This window comes from Dermacentor albipictus, chromosome 5 (genome assembly GCF_038994185.2).
Source record: "Dermacentor albipictus isolate Rhodes 1998 colony chromosome 5, USDA_Dalb.pri_finalv2, whole genome shotgun sequence".
NCBI classification, from domain to species: Eukaryota; Metazoa; Arthropoda; class Arachnida; order Ixodida; family Ixodidae; genus Dermacentor; species Dermacentor albipictus.
Window position 1 is genome coordinate 160095075 of NC_091825.1, and position 22513 is coordinate 160117587.

The following is a 22513-nucleotide window of genomic DNA, read 5'->3' on the forward strand; positions in this document are numbered from 1 at the left end:
ATAGCGACACTTGTTACAGCATATATCTCCCATGAAATGTGACCTTGTATGCTCATTGCTCATTTCTCGTAATGTCTGTTTCTTTTTCTCCTTCTTTCTTTCTTTTTTTTGCACGATAGTTTGTCAGTTTCTTAATTGTTTCTTCTTTGCATGTTATGGCATTTGCGTTGCGTTTTTACCCCTCAATAAGACCGAATTTCTCGTAACGTACTGCGAGCCACAACAATTTGCAAGCAGCTTGAGCAGCGGAGCTTTAGCGGAGCGACACTACGCTTTAAACCGACTGCGACAGCGTGCAAAACAATTTCGGTTTCGGCTCATTCAAGTATAAATAAAATATAAATTATTGTGAATAAAACTAGTAATCAATAAGCGTTGTAAAAAAAATGAAAGTCAGAAAGTGTAACTGCTGAAAGCTGCAATTTTGTTAGTTTCTTACAGCGCTAGTTTTTTCACTAGAGGGCCGCACAGCTGGAAGCGCTTTAGCGCCTCTAAAAGAGTGTAGCGCGATAGAAAATAGTTTTCATATTGTAATCATACGCAAGTTCGTAAAGAAGCGTGAATTAAAGAATAAAATTTACATTCCAGTTAATTTATTTACGTTTAATTTGATTACTGTACTTATAAAATTGTTAAATTATAAGTTTTACCGCATCACGTGTATCCTTCCGCGTTCACTTGAGTTAGGCCTATGCTTCGTTTGCTCTGTGTTCGTAGACCGGAGGGGTTCAAGTCCAACTTTGCCCCAAAATTCGTACCTGTGACGTTTGAACCGGCGACGCGGTCATGATAGGGCAGTAGGGCATAATAAAAAGGTCTCAAGCACGCACAAGCAGTAGAGGCAATATGTTTATATCGGTGAAAATTCTTCAGGGTGAAGAATGCACAATAGAGGTAAGTGGGGTACGTAATAACTTCCTATTCTTCTTGCATTTCTGCGTCTGCACACGATCGTCTTGTAACACGCATCGTTCTGTTTTATTTACTTCTGGTAGATTGATATATTCGATGTGAACCCAAGCGTCTACGTCAGCAGCTACCGTGCTGCCGTTAGGTTCCCGGTAGCGTCATCAGCTGCGATGCACTTGATCTGTTCTTCCCGTCTTTTGAAACCATTTGCTGCCTTTGGAGCTTGTGCTAGTAGGGCACCATTCGTTAAGGTGTTGAGTGTTTCAAGGAAATGTATTTCCGCAGGTATCTGCCAGTTCTTCCATCAGCGCTGTGAAACATCTTGTTGCCCAACAACTACAAATTCCTGTAGACCAGCAGCGCCTAGTGTTCAGAGGCAAGACACTCTCAGGTATGTGTGATGTGTATTTGTGCGCGTGTGCATTATGTTAAGCTAATGTGCTTGCCTGTTCTCTATGACATAACCTAATCAAATCGCCGTGCCGCCCCAGATTGAGACGTGTTTAATCCAAAAAAAGCCAGTAGTGTTGATACGCTGCTGCCCACGGGTCGGCAGTACTTGCTCGTTCGTTTTCTGGATAACGCACTTTTGTCAGGATTGCTTTGGCCCTGCTATGCCGACCTTTATATCTGTCGTGGTTGTGTTTGGATGGTTTGTCACATTATGGCAAGCAGTGCATTGTGGGTGATGCTCTCGCAACTGCATTTATTTCTCGGCAATGGCGTACGCAAGCTAGGGTATAACTTGTCGGTGTTGCTGAAGCGTACCTTAAGCGAGACTCATTCAAGTTCATGAATTTGATGACATTCGGCTCTCTGCAGATAGCCTATCTCTGGGGGACTACAACATTGTGGAAGGGAACAGGCTGCACCTATTTGTTCTCAAGGCAGCCGACAACGCCGCAGTCGTGTGGGACCAAATGCGAAAATTTCTGCTGTCCCAATTCTCCCATGAGGATGCCGAGAAAGTGTTAGAAGAATATAAAAAGGTATGTGCATTATTCCTGTCATTATGCCTGGAAGAAATCGTGCATTTTCTGTTTTTGTACTTGGCATGTTCAGAAACCATTTCCTGAATACTTTGTTTACATAGAATAAACGTTTCAGTGTGTGATTCAACATATATTGGTGAGGCACAAAAAAATTTCAGAAACCATGCCATGGTGACTGTTGACGGTAATTCATTTAGCCCCGAATCAATATAGTGACACACCGTGTTGCCATCATTAAACCAAGTTATGTATAGGTGTTTACTGCAAAGAATTCCTTTTTCACGCTTCCCTAAGGACACTGGGCACCCTCTAGGGGTGCCAACGCTTATAAATGTGTTATGCGGCAACCAGGCTCCTCACTAGTGTGTCTTTCTGAACTTGCTGCCGCATCTAGGGCTGCTGCCAAGAAGTCTGCATGTGGCCTTCAAGACAAAGTGTGGCACAGCGGCTGTGAATGCTTAGAATTTTTCCCCCACTTGCCACACACCCAGGTGCATGTACTCAGTGACCCAAGTTGCTGAAGGGTTCACCAAAGAGCAGCACATACCCAGTGCATTCATGACGCAGCTCACTAAAGCATTGGTGTGAGACATGCGTGACCAGGCCACCCTGCTTAGGCCACCCTGTTTTTCGATAGCGTAGCCATTAAATCTTGTTAATTTTGACTTGTTTTGAACATTCAACTAGCCTCAAACCATGCGAAACTTAATCAGATCACACACATGCTTGCCAGCGCACTCTCACTCCTGGCTGCTCCTGGTCGGAATCCTTGGCAGACTTCGCTTTGTTTTGAGCTATTGATAGCGCTTCAGTATCTGCAAGTTGGATGTGGCTAGTACCCGTCGGTCAAGCTGGTGCAGGACCAAGCCGGTCTGCGCCATGTAGTACTGCTAGACTGGAGCTTATGAACACGAGGTCACACAAGCCTTGTCGTGCACAAAGCAAATGCTGTGCATACGCACTAAAGTTGCATGCAGCTGTACTCTGCTACGTAGCCAGCTGCCACGGGGTGCCGCAATGAGTTCACTGGCTGAACACCCTCCCTGCGGTTCCCCGGGTATAACCTCGTTTGGCATGTCATAGGTGCCAAAATTGGAAGTAGTGGCGTCCACGTGGACATCCAAAATCAAATTTGAACTGCACACCCCGCTCCGCTGTAGCCTTTGCAGTGCAGGGCATTGAAGAAGGAATGGCAACACCGCGAATGGGGTCATATGCTACCTTTGATTGCCAATAACTCTGCTGCTGCTGAACACATTGAAGTACTTTTTGCGACAAAGTATTTCTCTTAGAAGACCAGCACAGGCGGAGGGGCACATACCCAGTGCTTGATGTCAGCATCAAATAGTGAATTCCAGTGGCGGATTCATAGTGGTCGACGAGAGTACAGTGAAACCTCGTTAAACCGTAGTCGGCCGGAGCTCGGAAAAAGTACGTACTAAACGGTAGTACTGTTTAAGCGAAATAGCATGAGATCGCCCACTTACCTGTCGAAAACGGAACTCAGAGAGAGTGTGATGAAAGGGGAAAAAACATGCAGTATTTATTCACTTCGCGGGACGTAAGTGTTATTTTCGTTTGATGTCGCGGCGGCCTAGCACGACGACAGCGACCTCAAACTTACTGAAGCTGCGTGCCAGCTTCTCAGCCAGCCCCACTCCTCTCGGCAAACACTCGCACGGCGGATTCCTCGTTGGCGTTACGTATTCTCCGTGCACGCGCGCAGTAGTGCTGCATAAGTCCCGGGGCGCCTTTTTCATTGCCGGGTGCCGGAGCTCGGAAAACTTTTCGTTTGGAATAGTTACGTTATCGCGCCCCTGTTCTCCTTGCGACGGTCGCATTCGTGAGGCTGACGTAACGCGCAGCTTCTGCCACTGTCGGGCTTGAATAGCCCGTGCTGTCGCTTTCCGTGTCGTCCTCATCACTCTCGCTAGTTGACACTTCGGCAACAACAGCGGCAACGATGGTGAAAAGTTGAACCTCGTAGCCGACATATCTTCGCGGTCGCAGCAGCGCTGCCGAGCAACTTCGCATTCCAAATGCCACACACTGTAGTCAACAGCAGATCCATGTCGCTGGCCAGCGCCGACTTCTTCGTGTCACGTTCGGTAGCACGGACGATGTCTAATTTTTCTTCTATGCTGAGCACCCGGCGGCTTTTTTATCCTAGCTTCGGCATGACGCGAGTCACGGACGCGAGTCCTCGCTTGCACGACGCCACAACGCTCTCTGGCACGGCGTCCATGCGGCGTCGAAATGATGTTGATGTTGATGCGGCTTCACGTGCAAACGCACAGGGCGCTTGGAGGCCGTTGTACCGATCTCTGAGGCTTGTTGTTCTGCCGGCCCGCCCGATGGAGACGACGCACCGCCGTGTTTGCGCGACGAAAAGTGGAAACGCTACGTTTTAACCGATGCGTACGCAATAATCTGGTACGGTTTATGCGGATACAAAATACATTATGTTCAATGGCCGCTGAGTCGGGGATATGACTTTACTACTTTTAAACCGAAACTACTGTTTAAGCGGGTACGGTTTAACGAGGTTTTACTGTACTCCGCAATGGCAAAGGGCACCGGAATGAAATCTGTGATTGAAACACAGGCACTCCCACCAGAGCAATTGGCTGGGGGCGCTAGCGCCCATCCACTTCCGAAGGCGCCCAGCATTCCGTGTGTTTTTTTTTTTAAATCATTTTTGGCCTTTTTGGCTTTAACTCGTGTGTGCATTGTGTTTTGAAGTTTAGCATTTCTTTTTAGCCTCCTGCGCTCTAATAGAATTCACACCACATGTTAGTCTGTTTCTCACGTCCTCCGTCATTGTGTGTCGGAAACATTGGAGATGCAGCGAAGCCTGAACATAGCAACACATTGAGACAGCTTGAAGTGCCTTTGAAACTGCATTTCATCAGCAAAAGTAAAGGCTGTTAAAATTGCAAACTTCTGAAAAGGAGCCGTTGTTACCTCTTCATGAACGATGTCGTCGATAAAACGTATAACTTTCGGTCTCTCAGCCGGGGGCCAAAACATGATGTCGAAAGCTTGCTTGAATACACTAGCATCCTAAGCTTCTCCATCGCTTGAGTCGCCGCAGGTCGATTCGGAACTTGTGCTAAATAAATGATTGCTCCCTGCAAGCAGTAAAAGCGCAAGTTGATGATGCGAAGCACCACTAATTTCTCCAGAGAGACCGCAGTTCGCGTTTACAGGCGCACGCACCATAGCAGTAGGTTGGCTGTGGGTGGGCTGACACCAAGGGACTTCCGGTAGACTCCACATCAATTTTTGCGGAGCAGAGAGCGCTGCTCTGTGGAGGGGATCTAGCAGTGGAGCTGCTCCCAATTCATGGATAGGAAATATAGGGAAAGTGCTCTCAATCTCCCAATATACAGTAAAAGCTCGTTAATTCGAACCGCAAGGGGAAGCCGCTTCAGTTCGAATTAACGAAAGTGAAGGCGGGCAACAGTACACTGCGATTTGGAAGGAGTAGGGCATGTCAGAAATTTGGCGTGTCAGAAAGTGATGCCGTGTGCCGCGGGCGCACTCCATCTTCAAGTCGAAGCTCTGGGTCCGACTGTGCCACACCACCGATGTCCACCGAAACGAACGTTAGCCGAGGCTTAACACCATCACAATGAATGGCGACGGGCGATACCTCCTAAGATGAAAACAGAGGTGCACAACCGATGAAGACTGCCGAGACAAAGACGCTGAATATGTGAAGGTGGCGAAGGCCCTGATTCGTTGGTTCTTGATTGCAAGCGCAGCTGCGACGTACTTGATTCGCTGTGTTTTTGAGCTTGCCGTGCCATCTCCGCACAACATTAGCAGTTGTACAAGATTTGCAAAGCCTCCGAGATTCGCAATGGGCAAGAAGTCTCGGAGGTTACGTAGAACGGAGAGGCGGCAGCCGCCGCTGCCTTCTGGCTGACCCCGCATCGGTTAGATTTTTTTCCGATTTTGCCTTCTCTCGCCGTTCTCTCCGTTTCGGAGGCAATACAGCCTTGTGTGTAGGCAGTAGGCGCGTTTCTCTGGCCGTGTGCCAGGCGAGCGTAGTTCGAATTATCCGTGAGGGAACCTTCTCGCGTTCGAATTAACGGACTTTTTTATACATAGACTTCTGTGGAGCTTGGCCGGACCAAATCGTACAGTTCGAATTATCCATAAATTCGAGTTATTGAAGTTCGAATTAACGAGCTTTCACTGTAATAGACTTTCTCCGCAAAAAGCAGGATAACTTCTACTGGAAGTACTCTGCATCTGCCATTGGAATTCGCCAAAAGGGTTTCATTGAACAGCGATACCTACCCAGTCCCGCATCTACATTGACCCATGTCAGCGTGAAAGAAGAGTGGCGCATATGTACACATTGCCACATACTCAGCCACCCAAGGTGGCCTGGTGGTTGGCTTCAAATCCTGTTACCTTAGCACAGCAGCCCGTGCGCTACCCATTCGACCATAGACTACTCAGTGACCCAGGTAGGCGGGAATTGATTAGGTACAAACATGCATAGAAAAATACATAGCCAGTCCACGGAAATTGCGTGAGGTACCCTAAGAAGGCTAATACATCAAAAAAGTGGGAGTTCTAGAGTACATTCAGTAGTTGACCCTGTCTCACAGGGCACTTTATTTTGCATCAATTGATGCCATCTCTGTCCAGGCAGCTAGGCAAAGCTTATCTAATTCATTTGTTTCAGAAGCGAGCGACTGAAGAATTATTTAGCATATACAGCTTTGCCGATATCTAAATGTGCTAATGAATGTTTTCTACACACTGCACAGTACACATGAGTAGATCAGAGGTGCAGACGCTTGTAACACCTTGACCAGAGGAAAGCAACAACATACATTTACTGATACATTATGTTGTGCTTGGCTTATGTTTGCAGTGTGTCAGGTAGTTAGACTACTGCGGTTATACTTACAGGGGTGGAGGTGCTGTGCCAGTTGCTACAATATGCAAATTTCAAGACAGGTTTCAGAGGCTAAATGCTAACCAACGCCATCGCTGTGCTTAGGCAAACACTTTCGCCTGCAGTGTCTGGGGTGTGCTTGTTATGGGGCACATTGTTCCTTGGCCACAGGGAAATCGGGAATGTGTTGTTGCGGCTTGCTGTAGACAAGAGCAGTGAAATGTATTTAATAAGTTAATTAGAATGAAGGTTAAGTCCAGGCTTCTTCTCTAGCACCTCATTCGCATCCTCGTGGTCGTCGTCTTTGTCGTCAGCATAGCTTGGCATTGATAGGGAAGTGGCATTTGCCTCCCGCCAGAAGGAGCATTGTCCTGATGCTTGGCAGATAGCATCCAGTGTCCAGCAAACCAGAAAGTATCCATGTCATGCAGAAAAATAGGGCTTCATGCATGCCGTGTGCACAGTCTTGGGCAGATCCTGACAGTGCCCCGAGCAGGATGGGTTATCTGGAATGACTTCATAGTTGACATCACTGAGATGCTGTAGAGCCTTGTATGGATCGAAGATCGAAGACAAACTCTTTGGCCAGACTGGTTGAAAGCGCATTGATGGTGCTGATTGTAACTTCAGGCATCACACTCTTGCTTCTTTGGCATGCTCTGTAAAATTTGCAGCATCATTCTTTGAATTGCTAGAATTAAGGGGGAACATAGTGTCCAGCATTGCAGTCACTTCTCAATCATGGAGGAGACTGCACAGCATCATTCTCGTCGTTTCTTGTTGAAGCCGTATTACTATATTTACTCCAATTGCGTGCACGTTAGAATTGAGTGTGATCCTAAATCTGCATTACCATCTTGCTGTCGGCATTTCAAGATGGCCGCCTCATATGCGCTGTGAGGCAAGCTGCTGTAGCTTCCTCCATGTGCTGTAGTATGTGGGCTTAGGTTAGTCTACAGTCTGTCTTCCCATTTTCTGTGTTTGCTCTATCAGCATGGAAGTGCCAACTGCGAAGACATGCTGAGTTCATCACGATGCTGCAATTAAAAGGAAAGTGATCATGTGTGCAGAGACCGACGTAAATCGGGCCGCATCACAGGCATTCGGAGTTCCCAAAACTTCCGTATGGGACTGGCAGAAGTGTTCGACACCAGCGGTGGCTGCGTACGGTGCGGCCACGGGGTCGCTATCTTGAAAGCGACCTGCGATAGGCACAGTCTACGCATCTGGGTGTACTGCCCTGTGTTCGCGTCACTGCATTCGCGTTAAGGAGAGAGGCCACACAAAGGTCAATTCACTCACTCCTGCTACCACACTACCTCACCCCAGCATTTTGATAAAGTTTCCGCGGTCATTGAGTGAGACGTGTTCATGTTCGTTCGTGCGCACTTGACACCATCCACGTTTCTTAATTTTTTTTTAGTAAGCAAATGTTTGTCTGGCAAAACTACTACTATTACTTTTCGTATAGCTGTGTACTAATTTGCTATCACAATCAATGCTTTGCCTTTTGGGGGAAACTGCGACTTCATTTAACGTAACTTTAGCGCATTTCGAGTAAATCTTTGTTTTTCCAAGTGAGAGAAAGTTGTATTTCTGTATGAAAGAATGAGGTGTGTGGTACTGTAAAGGACTTTTCTTTCTATTCTTTAGGTCATGGCTAACAGGTGCTCGTTACAATCTAGGGTAATCTCTCGTTTTCTTTCCCCCTTTTTTTGTCACGGAAAACAATTGCTTGTTACAATCAAGGCCACATTGGAATTGAGTAAATATGGTATATGGAAGGGGCTGTTACATTGGGCAATATTTTGTCCCAGTTCTTGTGCTCCACATCTACATACATGCACCGTATTTCTGCGAGGGTCGTGTATGGAGCCCATTGCTCTTGTAAGCCCAGTGCTGGGCGCGTGATAGGCGGTCGTCCTTCTGTGCACCGTGCCACTGAGTGTGAACACACCTCACAGAAGCTCAGCTGTGAACGTAGTTCCCCTGTCGAGTATGATGACCGCTAGAGCACCATCCCTCAGGACGATGTTTTCGATGAAGTGTGTTGACTCGGCCGCTGTGCTGCTCTGACGTGCCTTGGTTTCTGCATATCGGGTGAAGTAATCTGCCGCAACTATGGTCTACCTACTTCCAGTAGCAGATAGTGGAAATGGGCTCAAAAGGCCCATCCCAGTTTGTGCAAACTGTGTTTCTGGCACCGGAATGCGTTGTAATAGTCTGGCAGGTTTCGCAGGTGGTACTTTGCATTGCTGACGGTCAAGGCCCATTATAATGTAGTACCTCATCTGTGCTACGAGCCTTGGCCAGTAGCACTTCTCTTTGATTCGTGTTAATGTTCTTGTGTAACCGAGGTGGCCTGAGGTAACTTCGCTATGGCAGGCTTGCAAGATTTTGTTGCAGAGAGTCTTAGGACTCTGCTCTTTATGTCCTTCACCGCAATACAGTCACTAAAGCTATAGTCTCATAACGGGTCTTACGCGCTTTCAATTCATCTGTGCTTCCTCATGCTATACTCCTTTTCAATAGCCTTCCCAGTGAAATCGTTTCACTACCCAATCCAGTGGCATTTCGAGAAATGCTGTAGGAGCACATGTTTCCTAAATATGTAAGTTGTCATGGCACTTTTTGGCTATCTAATGTAATAACGACTGCATATTTCTTGGCTTTCTGTGTATTGATAGTCTTTCTGTCTGCTATAATTACCTCTCGTATATTTTAATATGTGTATAAGGTGAGGTTGTGTATTGTGTTCCTGCTTTAAGAGGAAGCTTTAGCTCCAGGCCTCCTATCACATGGGAAAGGAAAAATGGTTTTTATCGGCAACCACTGCACCAAATTTGATGAAGTTTGTTGCATTTAAAAGGAAATGTTAGAGTTTAGTGACCGTCGGTTGCAAATTTTTTCATAAAAATTGTCAAACATTGCAAATTTTCAGAAAAATGAAACTGTTAAGGTTACAACCCTGTAATTCGGCAATAAAAAATTATATCAAAATTTTGTAAATGCCACCTGATAGTACATGGAAAGTGTACATTGATATCTTATACAGTTTATCACAGTTTACAGTTACCAGTTACAGTTATCAGTTATCACAGTTTACAGAACTGTGATGTCTGTTCTAGGTGCAGAGCTAGGAATTTGTAACCTTCGTGCTTCTGTTTTGTTTTTTAACCTACAAATTTTAGAAAATTTGGTTTAAATAATTCAGGCCCTAAATCAAAATTTCGGTTCCAACAGTTGCTGGATTAACTCTCTCTCTCTCAGACGCAGCAAATTTCATTAAGATCGGCCCAGTGGTTATCTCAGAAATGCGTTTCTGTGTTTTACATGTACAGTAAACCGTCGTTAACTCGAAGTTGTAAAATCCGGGAAAAATTTCGAGATAAGCAGAGTTTCGAGTTAAGCAAAATGCCGAAAATTTCAGTGACTGGGTCATTGAAAGAGCCAGTAACAACCAGCACTGCTAACAAACGCTCCACAGCACGATGGGAGCTTTTGCAATAAACGCAGTATTCCCAGGAAAAAACTGAATTTTATTGTTTTGAAAAGAACTGGGTGATGCTTGCCTGCTTGGCGTTGGCATTCAGCGCGAGAAAAGCATCCTCGAGCTGCTGAACGCACCGCATGAGCTGTTGTTCGCCGCCGCTGCATTCAACTTTGTTGCGGAGCATACGTAGCAGGTTTCTTGTTTCTGCAGTTGTCGGCACTTCTCTAGGTGGTTCTTCGTCAGCATGATCACCGTCGTTCACTGCCATTTCAACAATGTCGGCGTCAGACAACATTCCAGTAACGGGCACGTCCGACTCGTAGAGCGCGTACTCTTCAAAAGTGAGTTCGCCATCTTCGGCATCGCTGGCGCAGCCGGCAGCTTTCCGGACTTCGCCGCAAAGTTCATCGCAATCACTGAACTCGTCAGTGTCTGGCTCGAGCGATTTCTCGGCGCGCGAAAATCCTGCGTGCGCGAAACAATTGGCAATCGTCAATGGATGCACTTGACGCCAGGCTTCGGCGATCAGGTGGACTGCACCAAGCAAATCTATTTCGTACTTCTTACCATTGTCGTAAGAACATAAAATGCGACGCCGGAGACTCTTCCTGTAGAACTTGCGAGCAACCTCAATGACTCCTTGATCCTTCGGCTGGAGCACGGACGTCATATTAGCAGGCAGGAACTCCAGCGTGACTGCCGCCAAGTTGTTGATTTTTCCGTGGCCGGGGCAGTTGTCCACGACAAACAACACTTTCCGGCCGTCCCTTGCCATTTTGCGGTCAAGAGCACGTACGTACTCTTTGAAGAGCGCTGCAGTCATCCAGGCCGTTTTATTGGCGCGGTAAGTCGCATCTCTCGGGAGCCGTGCATTTCGGAAGCACCTTGGATTGAGCGACTTACCAATAACAAGCAGCGGCAGTTTTTCATCGCCGGTGGAGTTGGCTCCGAAAAGTATCGTCACTCGGTCTTTGCGCTGCTTAGCGCCTGAGCATGCTTCTCCCTTCGGCGTGTATGTGCGGCTAGGCAGCATCTTATAGAACAGTGCTGCTTCGTCGAGGTTAAAAATGTCCTTGTCCGCGTAAGCCTTTTGCAGCTCAGCGAGGCGGTGGTTGCGCCAGGTGTCTGCAGCCCCTTCATCAACAGTGCCGCTTTCGCCGTGGATAGGCTTCGAGGCCACGTTATTTCTTTTTTTAAATCGTTCAAACCAGCCATTGCTGCAATTGAAGTCTGTGTGGCCCATCTGCAACGCCAGCGCGTCTGCCTTCTCCATCATCATTTGGGTTGTCACGGGAAGGTTGGCTGCCCTGACATTCCGGAGCCACAGCATGAGTGCTGCTTCGACGTCTGGGAATTTCGAGGCCCGAATCCGCTTCCGCTCACTGGAAAAACTTTGCTCGAAGTCATCGAAGACCTTCTGTCGATTTTTTAAAACTGTCGATAGCGTCGACAAGGGGATGCCGAATTCTTTGGCTATGCTTGTTTTGGATCTTCCCGCTTTCTCCACTTCCTTGATTAACGCGACTTTTTTCTCCAGCGTCAGAGACTTGCACTGCTTGGGGCGGGACATCGTCGTCGTCCGTTGACCACACACACAACAGAAAAAATCGCAGTCAACGCGCCGTGCGCACAGCGCGACGAAACAAAGAACTAACAGCAGAATCGCACACGCACAATAACGTTCGCACGTGCGAAATGCGGCGGCACGACTACCCGATAAAACCCATGAGCCCCCGCGCGCAAGCGGCGCACACCACGTGACTGCTTCCAAGGTTACTTGACGTGGTTGACGGAAAACGGCTGCATCTGCGGGAATTTTGTATTCGCCCTTAGATCGTGACCGTGTTCGGCACTTTAGTAGGAACCAAGCGCTCGCTCGGAGCCTGTATCACCTTTTGGTAACGGCCTTTGCCTTCAGCCGTCCCGGTCAAAATTTCGAGATATCCGTATTACGCCCGAAAAATGCTTCAAGATAAACGGGTGCGAATATATAACACCTATGGGTGGGGAAGGCGCGGCGTGGAAAACTTTCGACTTAACTGATATTTCGGGATAAGAGAGTTCGTGTTAATGAGGGTTTACTGTATCTGAATAGGCAGCATTATAGTCGGGCATGATCTACAGCTTCTTAAAAAGTGTTCCTGTAATGCCCCCTTATTTAACCCTTTGACGGTTAATGACGTAAATATACGGCGCCTCGAAGAAGTCCGAAAATGGTCGATGCTGTATATTTGCGGCGGCATCTGTACGTTTGAAAAGCGCGCCAATTTCCAAACTTTTTCTTTTCTGTCATGTGCTGCCACTATGTGGGGATACAGTGAATTTTTTTCGCGCACCTCCCTCTCTCGGTTTTCGCTGCATGGTTTGTTTTAGCGCTAGTTTGCTCCCGTGCGTCTATATATACACCACCACTCGCGCATTGGCGCGCGGGCGGGCGGCCGTTTGGATTTTGTTTCGCTGGCGGTTTCAGCTTTTTGCGCTTGCGAAACTGATGGCTATCTTGTTCCTAATCTCTCAAAGGGCGACCGCTTGTTTCTTGCTCATTTAGTGCTCACAGGGTTGCGCATAGGAAGGATGCTGCCGTGCATGCGTTTCAGTTTCTTCTCTTTTTCTTAAGACTCGGGAAAACTAATTGCCCTAGCTGCTTGGCGATAAGATAAAGATTAGCAGAAGTTTGTCACACGTGTTGCTTTTTTGATGTGCACACAGCCAAACAGTTTTCTTGAGTACGTGCACCTATGCAGTTCGATTACGCTATAGGCAGGTTGCGAACGTAGTTCCCGCGCCTACTAGGACGCCCCTCGCGGCGGTGAGCGCGGAACCGGCAGGATACGACCGGCCCGCTTGCGTTCGGAAAGCCTGTATGTGCACTGTTTCGCGCGTAGCTGTTGCCTTTTCTGAGCAATGCCGAAGTGCAACCCGAGCTGTTGAGTAGTGGGCTGCAACAGCACGTACACCAACTCGCGAGGAACAAAGTTGTACAGTTTTCCAAGCCGACCGCATGAAGCAGAACGGTGCCAACACTGGATAGCTCGTCCGACGGCATAAGCTGTTTTATGTTCCGGCGTTATGCCAAGTGCGTTATAACGCTGAATTCTTTGCTTTTACAGCAATGATGGCAGCAACGGGACACCTGCACTCAGTGGCGTAGCTAGGACGTCTGGCACCCGGGGCCCATAGTTCTTCTGTCCCCCCCCCCTCCCCCGGGTTTATTCGAGGAAGGCGAGGATATATCCGTGTGTCTCTAGGCGTATATGACACCCCCCCCCACTGGCCCCTTGCACCGCCCCCCCCTTTGCTACGCCGCTGCCTGCAGTGCGTACCAGGATATGCAGCAAACAAAGTACTGTAAAAACCGGACTATAGGTTGGACCGGAATATAGGTCGATCCCCCAACTAACGAATTCTAAAAATGAAGAAAATCTTCTTCAGTGGCAAAAGTACCGAAAGACATGACACCCTTACCTATAAACAAATGCGACTCAGCGGGTTGCACAATGGTGACAGTATTTATTTAAATGCCGCTCGCATGTGCATCTGGCCATGTCTTTAGCGGTATCGCGCGACCATTGACCCGCGTGCTTGTCAACACCGTATTAACGGCGCTGAGCAGCGAAACAAACGAGATACGCGCATGTGTACACATGCCCTTACTTTCGCTATTTCGCCGCTCCGAGCCGTGATGATAAAAGGTGCTGAGAAACACGCGGGTCGACGGTCGCGCAATACTGTTAAAAATTCGTCGGGTGTACAGTACACAGAAGGGCACGAAGTCCGCAAGCGCTGCTCTGAATCAGAGCAACACGTTTGAACAGAGTTGGATGACGAGTGATTCTCGCTGTCCAGTCCATAGGCGCGGGCGATCTCTACCGCTTTCAAACGAATGCATTCGACAACAGGCAGCGATCTTACATGCAGCTCTCGGACGGACTCCGCAACCTTGCCTTCCAGTTCTACCGTCCGCTGCGATCCGGCCACGAAATGACGTTTTCTTTTGGTTGCTGCAAGTTGTGATACGTTGCTTTTACCTCCGCCACTACTGAATGCTATTTTCGGATACTCCAAGTTCGCGCTGTGCCGCCAGGTTGCCGTGGGCTTCCGCGTACTCAATCGCCTTTTCCTTGAAGGCGACGGTGAATTGACGTCGGCTTCCGCTCATTTTGAAACAAACCGAAAATGCAGCCTTTAATTAATATAACTTTGCGACAGTGAAAACGCAAAATGCCGGTGCCACAATGTCGCCACACCATAGAATAAAGAACCAACGCCGCGCTGCTGATGATGGCGATGGCGGCTGTTTACTTCATCCGCCCATTGTTGCAAGACTTCCGTAGTTTTCCGCCAATTTCCGGTATATAAGTCGAGGGTCGACTTTTCGCGATGTTTTTTTGAAAAAAAGTTCGACCTATATTCCAGTTTTTACTGTAGTTTGTTCCCACACTGTACCGCAGTAAAGCTGTGGAACTCCATCCCCATCCTCTCCCATTCAAACAGCGCTAGGGCTTGCTGAGAGATTTGAGGAGGGGTTGCAGCCGGCTGAGATGGCACACACCCTTCTGCGCCCAGCATATCTACGAAGGGGCAGTTGAGATCACCAAAATTTTTGACACCGTGGTTTATTGGAACCTCCTTTGCACGCACTGAAAAATCGCCACATAGAAGTGTCACACTTGCAGTAACTTGGGCGAAAATATTTTCCCAGCGTAGTCTAACACAACTGGTAAGTTCATCCCCTTTTTTTTGTGTTTGGGGAGAGCAATGTTAGAATACCTCTGGTAGGTCTTACGAGTCGTTCGTACGCCCCACGTTCTTGGATGAGATGTTTTGGATTCGTATTTGCCGTCCTGTATGTACAGGGAAACTGCCGCGGCGTCCTTGCACTTCCCTGTGATGCCAGCATGGCAATTGCAGCTCCCTGCTAGGATTTGTCTGCTGTCGCCGATCTTCAAGAGTCAATGTCGCCTATAATTTCATGCGTCCACACCATAGATAACGAAGGAACTTACGCTGAGCTTCACGCATCTCGCTGGTGCATTATTTTTCGTTTGCGGAATAAACGTAGCAGTCACTTCCGATCAGTGCGAGTTCAACACTTCCCTCGTGTCGTAGACGTGCCCCACTTCAAATAGACGACTTCCTTTCTCCAAATTCTTTTCACGAAAAAAGCTATGAACATCTTGTAATTCCCGAAACCCAGTTAAAATTAACATCGGCACACTGTTTCGCGCCATCGCTACCGTTTGACAGGACGGTAAACATGCAGCGCACGCTGCTGACGCCGTGAGTAATCCTACCACATTCGCGCAACTATTCATCAGATGGCGCTAGGGGTCGGAAAGACAGGGCGCCGCCTAGCACTTGCAACGTGCCCATGGACGTACCTATTAGTGTAAGAGCGACAACATTTGAGGCTTGCGAAATATTCACGTGTGTGGATTTTCAAAGCCTTGAACTATGTGCATAAAAATGCATAACATTTTAAATTCTGCCAAGTTTGTTTCCTTTTTTAATGTTGCTATTCATGAATGAAGAGTGTGTATATACCAACGCAAAATATTTTTTTCGCACTTTACGGTCAGCCTGGAAAAATCACGGTAAATTTTTTTCAAAATAAGTTCCTAAGAAGAATCGGAATCTGCAATAAAAAAATCAAACCTGGGGGGTCGCATATGGCGAAAAAAATCGACCCTCAAACGGTGAATGCTCCCTCTGTGGTGCCTGTACGGTACTGTAAATGAATGAATGTGGGGATACAGGGAAATACAGGAAATACAGGAACTGAATGAATAAGTGAATAAGCATGTTACATATGCTTCACCTCATAACACAACTGTGTTGCCATAAAGCTGAGTTTTGTCAACTGGCAACTGGTATTAGACAGTGTTTAGACCTTTGCCCGTATACCTCCCTGCTTATTCGCCTGTTTCACTTGTAATTTTATATAGAGTAGAATATTGACTATATCCGGACTTGTTGGTAATTAATTACATGTAATTAAGTACTTGTAAGAAATTACTTTTTTTGGTAGTTTTGTAACTTATTACTTGTGTATTCAGTAACACTCACTGTAATTGAATTACTTTTCAAGGAACCAGTTACGTGTAACCAGTCACATTATTGACAACACCAGCTCCAACAGGCAACACAGCTTTCAGAATCTGTAGAATGCCTGCGATGGTGCCATGCAGCAGCCTTGCTGATGCACATGTTCAGACCTGCAAACCCATCTTAACAGGGCTCTCCCAGATGCTAGCTGACCAATCGAAGCGGTGCTGATATATCTTGATAGTGACAGCTGCTTAGGACATTAACCCTTTACTGCACAATTTCTTGTTTGCTCAAAATATTATTAATGGAGTTGTAGGGAAGCATAAAAGTAGCTGCACTCCCATGGAATCTAACTTTAGTGAATTTATGTGGTTGGAATTTGCAGAAAAAGGGTATGTTGCATATTTGCAACAACGTGCAAATAAAGAAATTGAAGATGAAAGATTGGGCTTAGTGCGATTCACACTCAGATGTTTATTTGCACATGACGATCATTGGTGCACTTATGTTTTAGTGCAGAACAAAAAGAAGCAATTGTTTTTGTTTGTAAAGCACAGGTGGTTCCCACACTTCGTGCAGTATGTCATGCAGATCCCTGTGCAGCCAGGAAACAATGGAGTGTTTTCGCTTTATTGTCAAAATTTAGAACATTGAAGCACAGAGGTAAAGTTTTGTCCGTGACGACGGGACACGGCAACGTGCAGATGCACGGCATCCTTTTGAAAAAAAAGGGGGGGGGTGATTCGACCAGAAAACATCTTGCGCACATATTGAATCGAGACGGACTGACACTCCTGGTTGTCGTCACTCCTGGAAAGGTCGCTGCCTTCACTGTCAGGAGGAATCGCACGGCCATAATAGTGTTTGGGAGCCACTTCACTTTTCCAAAGAAAGTAAACCATGTACACGTTGTTGCATTTGCGCAACATAGCAACGTTCCGTCGCAATCAACAAACTATTCCGAGATAACAAAGTTTTTTTGAATCTGCAGAGTCAGGAGGATGTGGAACTTAGCATAAGAGTTTTTTTTTTTTTGCGCTTTATCTTATGGAGAAATGCATTTACAATTGGCAAAACTTACTTGTATCAGTGCTCGCGGGCGCGTTTAGCCTTCACCACGTTTGTTTTGCTAGAAGATGTGAAGGATGAGCACAGTGGCAGCACAAAACGCCGTTTTTTTGTTGTTGTTTTTTTTATATAGAAAAATGTTGCAGAAATGCAACAACGTATTCAGGCAGCTCCAAACAGACTTTGCTTCTGTTTTTAATGCCGTTCATCGGAATGTTGCGGAAATGCAACAAGGTGCAATATAGGGTTAATACCAGGAAATCGCATACGAACCTTTTTTTTTTTAAGCATTTCATTGCTTAGCTGGGAGCATCATTGCCAAGTACCAGCAACGATGAAGCTCTGTGCTTCATAGAGGATGCAGATACTGAGTAACAAGAGTATCTTGTGCTCAAGATGTCTGTATGTTGAAACATTGCCCTACCCTCCAGTGTGCACTTCCAGTGAGTTCTCAGTGTTGCTGCTGATGTCTTCAGAACAAAAACGAGGGAAGGTGACCAGCAAAATTTAGGAAAAGCATTTGTTAGAGAAGCCAAGCAATGATTGGAGGGCTGCAAGGGATGCATTAAAAGTGCCAGGGCAGCTCGAACATAGTCTACTGTAACTTTGTAATTTTAATTAAAGTTTGGAGGAAAGTAACATGGAAGTACCGTATTTGCTCTAATGTAACACGATCAACATTGTAACACGAGGGTCAATTTTCAGTCTGCAAAATAAAAAATGAAACCACAATTGTAACACGAGATGAACAGAAAGAGAAGTGGTACCTTTATTTAAGGAATCCGTTCAGAAACGAGTTCTCTTAACTTGTCATCGTCGTCTGAGGAGGATACCAAGCTTTCCTTGGGTGGTATTTTGGACAATCACTTTGGGAGATAGTTTCACTTTCACATGACTTGGCATCGAAAACCTCCCCTTTTTTGTGGCGCTGTGCCAAGCTCGTTATCAGCACGAAGAGTGCTGTGGACAGTATACTTCAAGGGGTTTGGTGCTGAAACGAGCCAAGTGTCACCAAAGCGAAACTATTTCTGAAAGGGATTGGCTGAGAATCAAGTGATCTATGCCATTGAGCTCATGTGTGATTAGGTAGATGGCACAACCATTTCATTCGAGGACAGTGCCAGGCCACTACGAGGCCCTTCCGACCGACCCCGCGTTTACAAAAGGCATCCCACTGGTGCCACCATCCGAGAATCGCCGACTCATCGACATCGAGCCACAGTGGAATTTTTGAGCTCAGCCATCAAAATTACTCGTATCTTGATGCAGCTGTTATACCGAACGCTCTGCGTCACCATAACATTGCGAATAAATGTAGTCGAAACGCAAATGGCCACAGGGTAATGAAGCACTGTAACACCAGCCACAAGCACAGCTAAAATGGCGTTGATTCCAACAAAAATATTTTTGCTTTGGTCGAAGTTTCTGTGGATTGAATCAAGACATAGAAGTTAACAGGCCTCCAGCACAACACTAGGAACCGCGAAATTCAGAATATGTTTTAAAGTCGAAATTTTTCCCGATATTCAAATGTAACGCGAAGGTCGAGTTCAAGCAACGAAGATTATTAAAAAAAACTCATTGCAATCGAGTAAATACGGTACCCAATTACTTTTGAGTAATTCAATTATTCTTCGTGATAGCTTAATTGGTGTTAAGGCTGCCACCAGTTATGAGGAGGAAGGGGTTTTGGTGACCTTCAACAGCGTCTGCTTGGGCCTCAAACCAGGTTGACCATCGGAGAGGCTTCGGCAGGGAAGATGAGGTGATAGAAACAATAACAGAAGTTTAGTGCATTATTATAGATGAGCAGCGTGTTCCAAAACAAAAGAAACATTTGGCATGCATGCTCCTGCACGCAAGGGCAGAGAAGATGTCTCTCCACGTGGTGGCTCGCTGGTTTTCTTATACCCTCCACCATCCAGGCAACCTCATTCTCTCTTGCACCCTGGTAGAGGGCCTTGTAAGGGCTCGTCAGGTCAAACCACACTGAGGAGTATGGAGAGAAACCACTTCCTGGTGTAGAGGGGGTGACTATAGATCATGTTGGGTCAATCCACACAGAGGAACATGGAGAGAAACTACTCCTTGGTCTAGAGAGGTTGAACGTACGACAAAGGAGAGTAGGGTTTGCAAAGAACATCAAAATCTGTAGGAAACCCTTTGCTCGCCTGTTAGAGGCATCTTGCTTGCATTTCTTTCACATGGAGCTCAATGCCATTTCCTTTTTTGCCTATATCAATGTATATTCTTGTAATGAATATTCACTATAACGGAAGTTACTGAAGTTATTTTTGTGGCAAGTATGACGTTGCTATAAAGAGGTTCACTGTATTTGCATACCAGGTCATATTTTAAGGCACTTTGGGGGGCGTTGCTTTCATTTGATTTAATGTCAAACACATTGCAGCATTTTTGTTATCTGTTAGTCATTGTTGCTGCTACTTGTTCTGCTTGTGCATTTGGACAACTGTGCAAATTACTGACGCTGGTGTAAGCCTGCCCTGCACAAAGTTGTCATGTCTGTTTGAGTGAGTTCGGCCAGTCTGCCCACATTGAAAGCGATATGATTGGTTAAAATTGCAGCCTCTTTTGTGAATGATTGTGTACGATTGCTGACGGTATGTCTTAAATGCGTTGACCAAAATCTGTGCAGGACTTCTCCCAATCTGTTGCTGGCTTGAGCCTTGATGACATTGAAAGATTGGCCAGCAGCAGCCTGGGAACAACCTCCACTACTACTTCCACCTCAGGCGACACAGCGTCGAGACCTCCGCCAGGTAGAGGAAGCGGTAGCTCCCTCCTGGTTCTCAGCAATGATGACACCTCCTAACAATGCTACAAGACCTCCTTATTCCTCGCCTACCCCCCTCCCCTTTTTCTCTCTTTCTTCTCCTTTGGCCTTCACCCAGCACCTCTGTGCTCATTCCGTCTCAATCCCAAGAGACACATGTTGCGGGTGGTCCATCCACACCAATGTCAGGCTCCTCCTGTTATCTGGTGTGTAACTGGCCAAGAGCACAAACGATAAGGAGGAAGCACAGTGTTGAGATTTTGTGTGGCGGATGAGGGTGAAGCCATTTGCCATCTCATTTTGGTGCCTCAGGGGGTCGGCCACTGGCAGCAGCTGTGACAAATCGTTTGAAATAAAAAGTGCCACAAGCGCTTGTGGTGACGTGCTTTGGTTTCATAATGTGCAACAATCTGCAACAGCACTGACAAACATTTTTCTTTTGTGTGTGTGTGTGTCGATTGGCTTAACAGTGTTCTGTTGGTTTAATTTTGCTTTACTGTATTTTTCACCAACTGATACATTTGTCTGTCATTGTGTTTGCTTGCACAGAAAGGAATGTACAATCAAGATGAGCGTTGTTGCTGCATTGGCCCATCAAGCCACCCCTTGGTTTTTGTATGCTGGATGCTACAGGCAGGCAGTATCAAATGCAGTGACTTGCCTGAACAGGGCAACAGTACTGTGCTGCTTTGTTTGTAGTTGTTCTGCATACCCTTGCCGTCACAACCACGCATGTGTGAGAGGTGATGAGACCTTGTGTTTTGTCCATTTGCCACTTTTCCTTTTATGTGTGTGTTACTCAGCTTGTGGAGGAAGGATTGAGTGTGAAGTGGCCATTGGAAGCTATGTAAAGCATTAGCGAAGGAAGCAGTGTTTGTGTGTATAAATTACTGAAGGGGAAGTTGTCTTTATTGTTTTTGTAAAACTGGCCACGGCGATGTGGCCTTGGACACTCTAAGCTGTGCTTGTGGCCTGAGGACAACAGCAGAGCAAGCGCAGGTTTCTCAGGCTACCAAAGACGACTTGCCAGCGCACATCAGACGGGTTACATTGGCGAGCGTCTCAACGTGTGCAGTAGCGAGAGTTCTGCAAAGTAGTGTTTTGTGTCTTATAGCAAGAGCCCAGCGACATTCATGCTGCCGGTGGCACACCACTCTGTATTTAAAAGCTGCTTATCTGCCTTTTGTTATACCTTTGCCTGAGATGAGCAACACTCTTCTCTTTTGTACATACAGTTGTCTTGAAATGAACTTACCACATCTGATCCTGTGCCCACTTGTATTTTGTAATAGTCCAACGTGCAGGCATAATTCGTTGGGTGAGTTTTTAATAATGGTTGTTCTTGCACGAGTATTTGCCTCTGAACAGCCATGGCACTTTGCATCATTTTTTTTTTTTTTTTTCATGCAATTGCCCTGCCTAGATGTTCATTCTTGGAAATAGACATGATGGGAACGCACATCCAATTGCACATTCTCGAGGCAGCTGGGAAAGGTCCTCCTATTTATTTTTCAATAGCCCGAGAAATGTAACGCGAGTATTCTGGCCTTGATTGCGGTCAGCTTGCGTAGCCCCGTCAACAAAGTCATTATCATTTATAAAGATTGGTGGAGCCTCGCCAGTGCACTGAAAAATGCGCTCGAAATAGGTTCTACTTGGGGAAATATAACAAGTCAGCTTGGCAGTAATTTGGTGACAGAACATAGTGTTGACCATTGTTTTTAGCCATTCCTGTCTCTATAGCACAATTGCATCAGTCACTTTTATCTCGAGCATTTTCTCTGTTCATGCTACAATTCGCATTATGCAAAAGAATTCTGCCCTGCTGCCTTGGCTCCCATACAAGTACTCTTGTAATGAGGTTCCAACATAACCAATAAAGTTCATTTTTTGTGCTATAATTTGTGTTTGTGCAGGTGCAAGTGCACAAACCACAATGTACTTTGCTCTCTCTGGTGGTCAAGTTGCATGCTACAAAGTATCTTACAATACTTTACCTAATATGGTATACTTGCTGCGAGAAACATAAGTAGACCTTCGATAATTTGTTCATCTTATAGTTTCCTTCACCAGGCTCGGGCCTTGCAAACAGACAATTGTAATGTGTGGATCATGGCAGTGGCAGTCTTGTCTGCAGAGTATGTTGCACTGATGTGCACTACAAAAGCTGAAAAGCCCAGGCACTCTTTTCGAAAGAGACATTCTGGCAATGAAAAAAAGCATGCCACCTACAGCACTTCAATAGCCAGCAGCACTAGAAACAGCTTAGGGACTGTGAGGGCAGAGTGAGC

At 46.4% G+C, this 22513-nt stretch overlaps 1 protein-coding gene across 2 annotated transcripts; it reads left to right on the plus strand.

Annotated features, from left to right (window-relative positions):
* Positions 1-495: 495 nt before the first annotated feature.
* Positions 496-22123, plus strand: LOC135916339 (ubiquitin-like protein 4A). 2 transcript variants are annotated; one of them, XM_065449676.1, is made up of 4 exons: positions 496-903; positions 1195-1300; positions 1732-1898; positions 20085-22123. In XM_065449676.1, exons 1-4 carry the CDS (start codon positions 847-849, stop codon positions 20259-20261), a joined length of 507 nt encoding a protein of 168 aa, XP_065305748.1. In that variant the 5' UTR covers positions 496-846; the 3' UTR covers positions 20262-22123. The 2 variants fall into 2 exon arrangements, with proteins under 2 accessions (XP_065305748.1, XP_065305749.1); XM_065449677.1 differs by having other exon boundaries at positions 500-894.
* Positions 22124-22513: the final 390 nt, after the last annotated feature.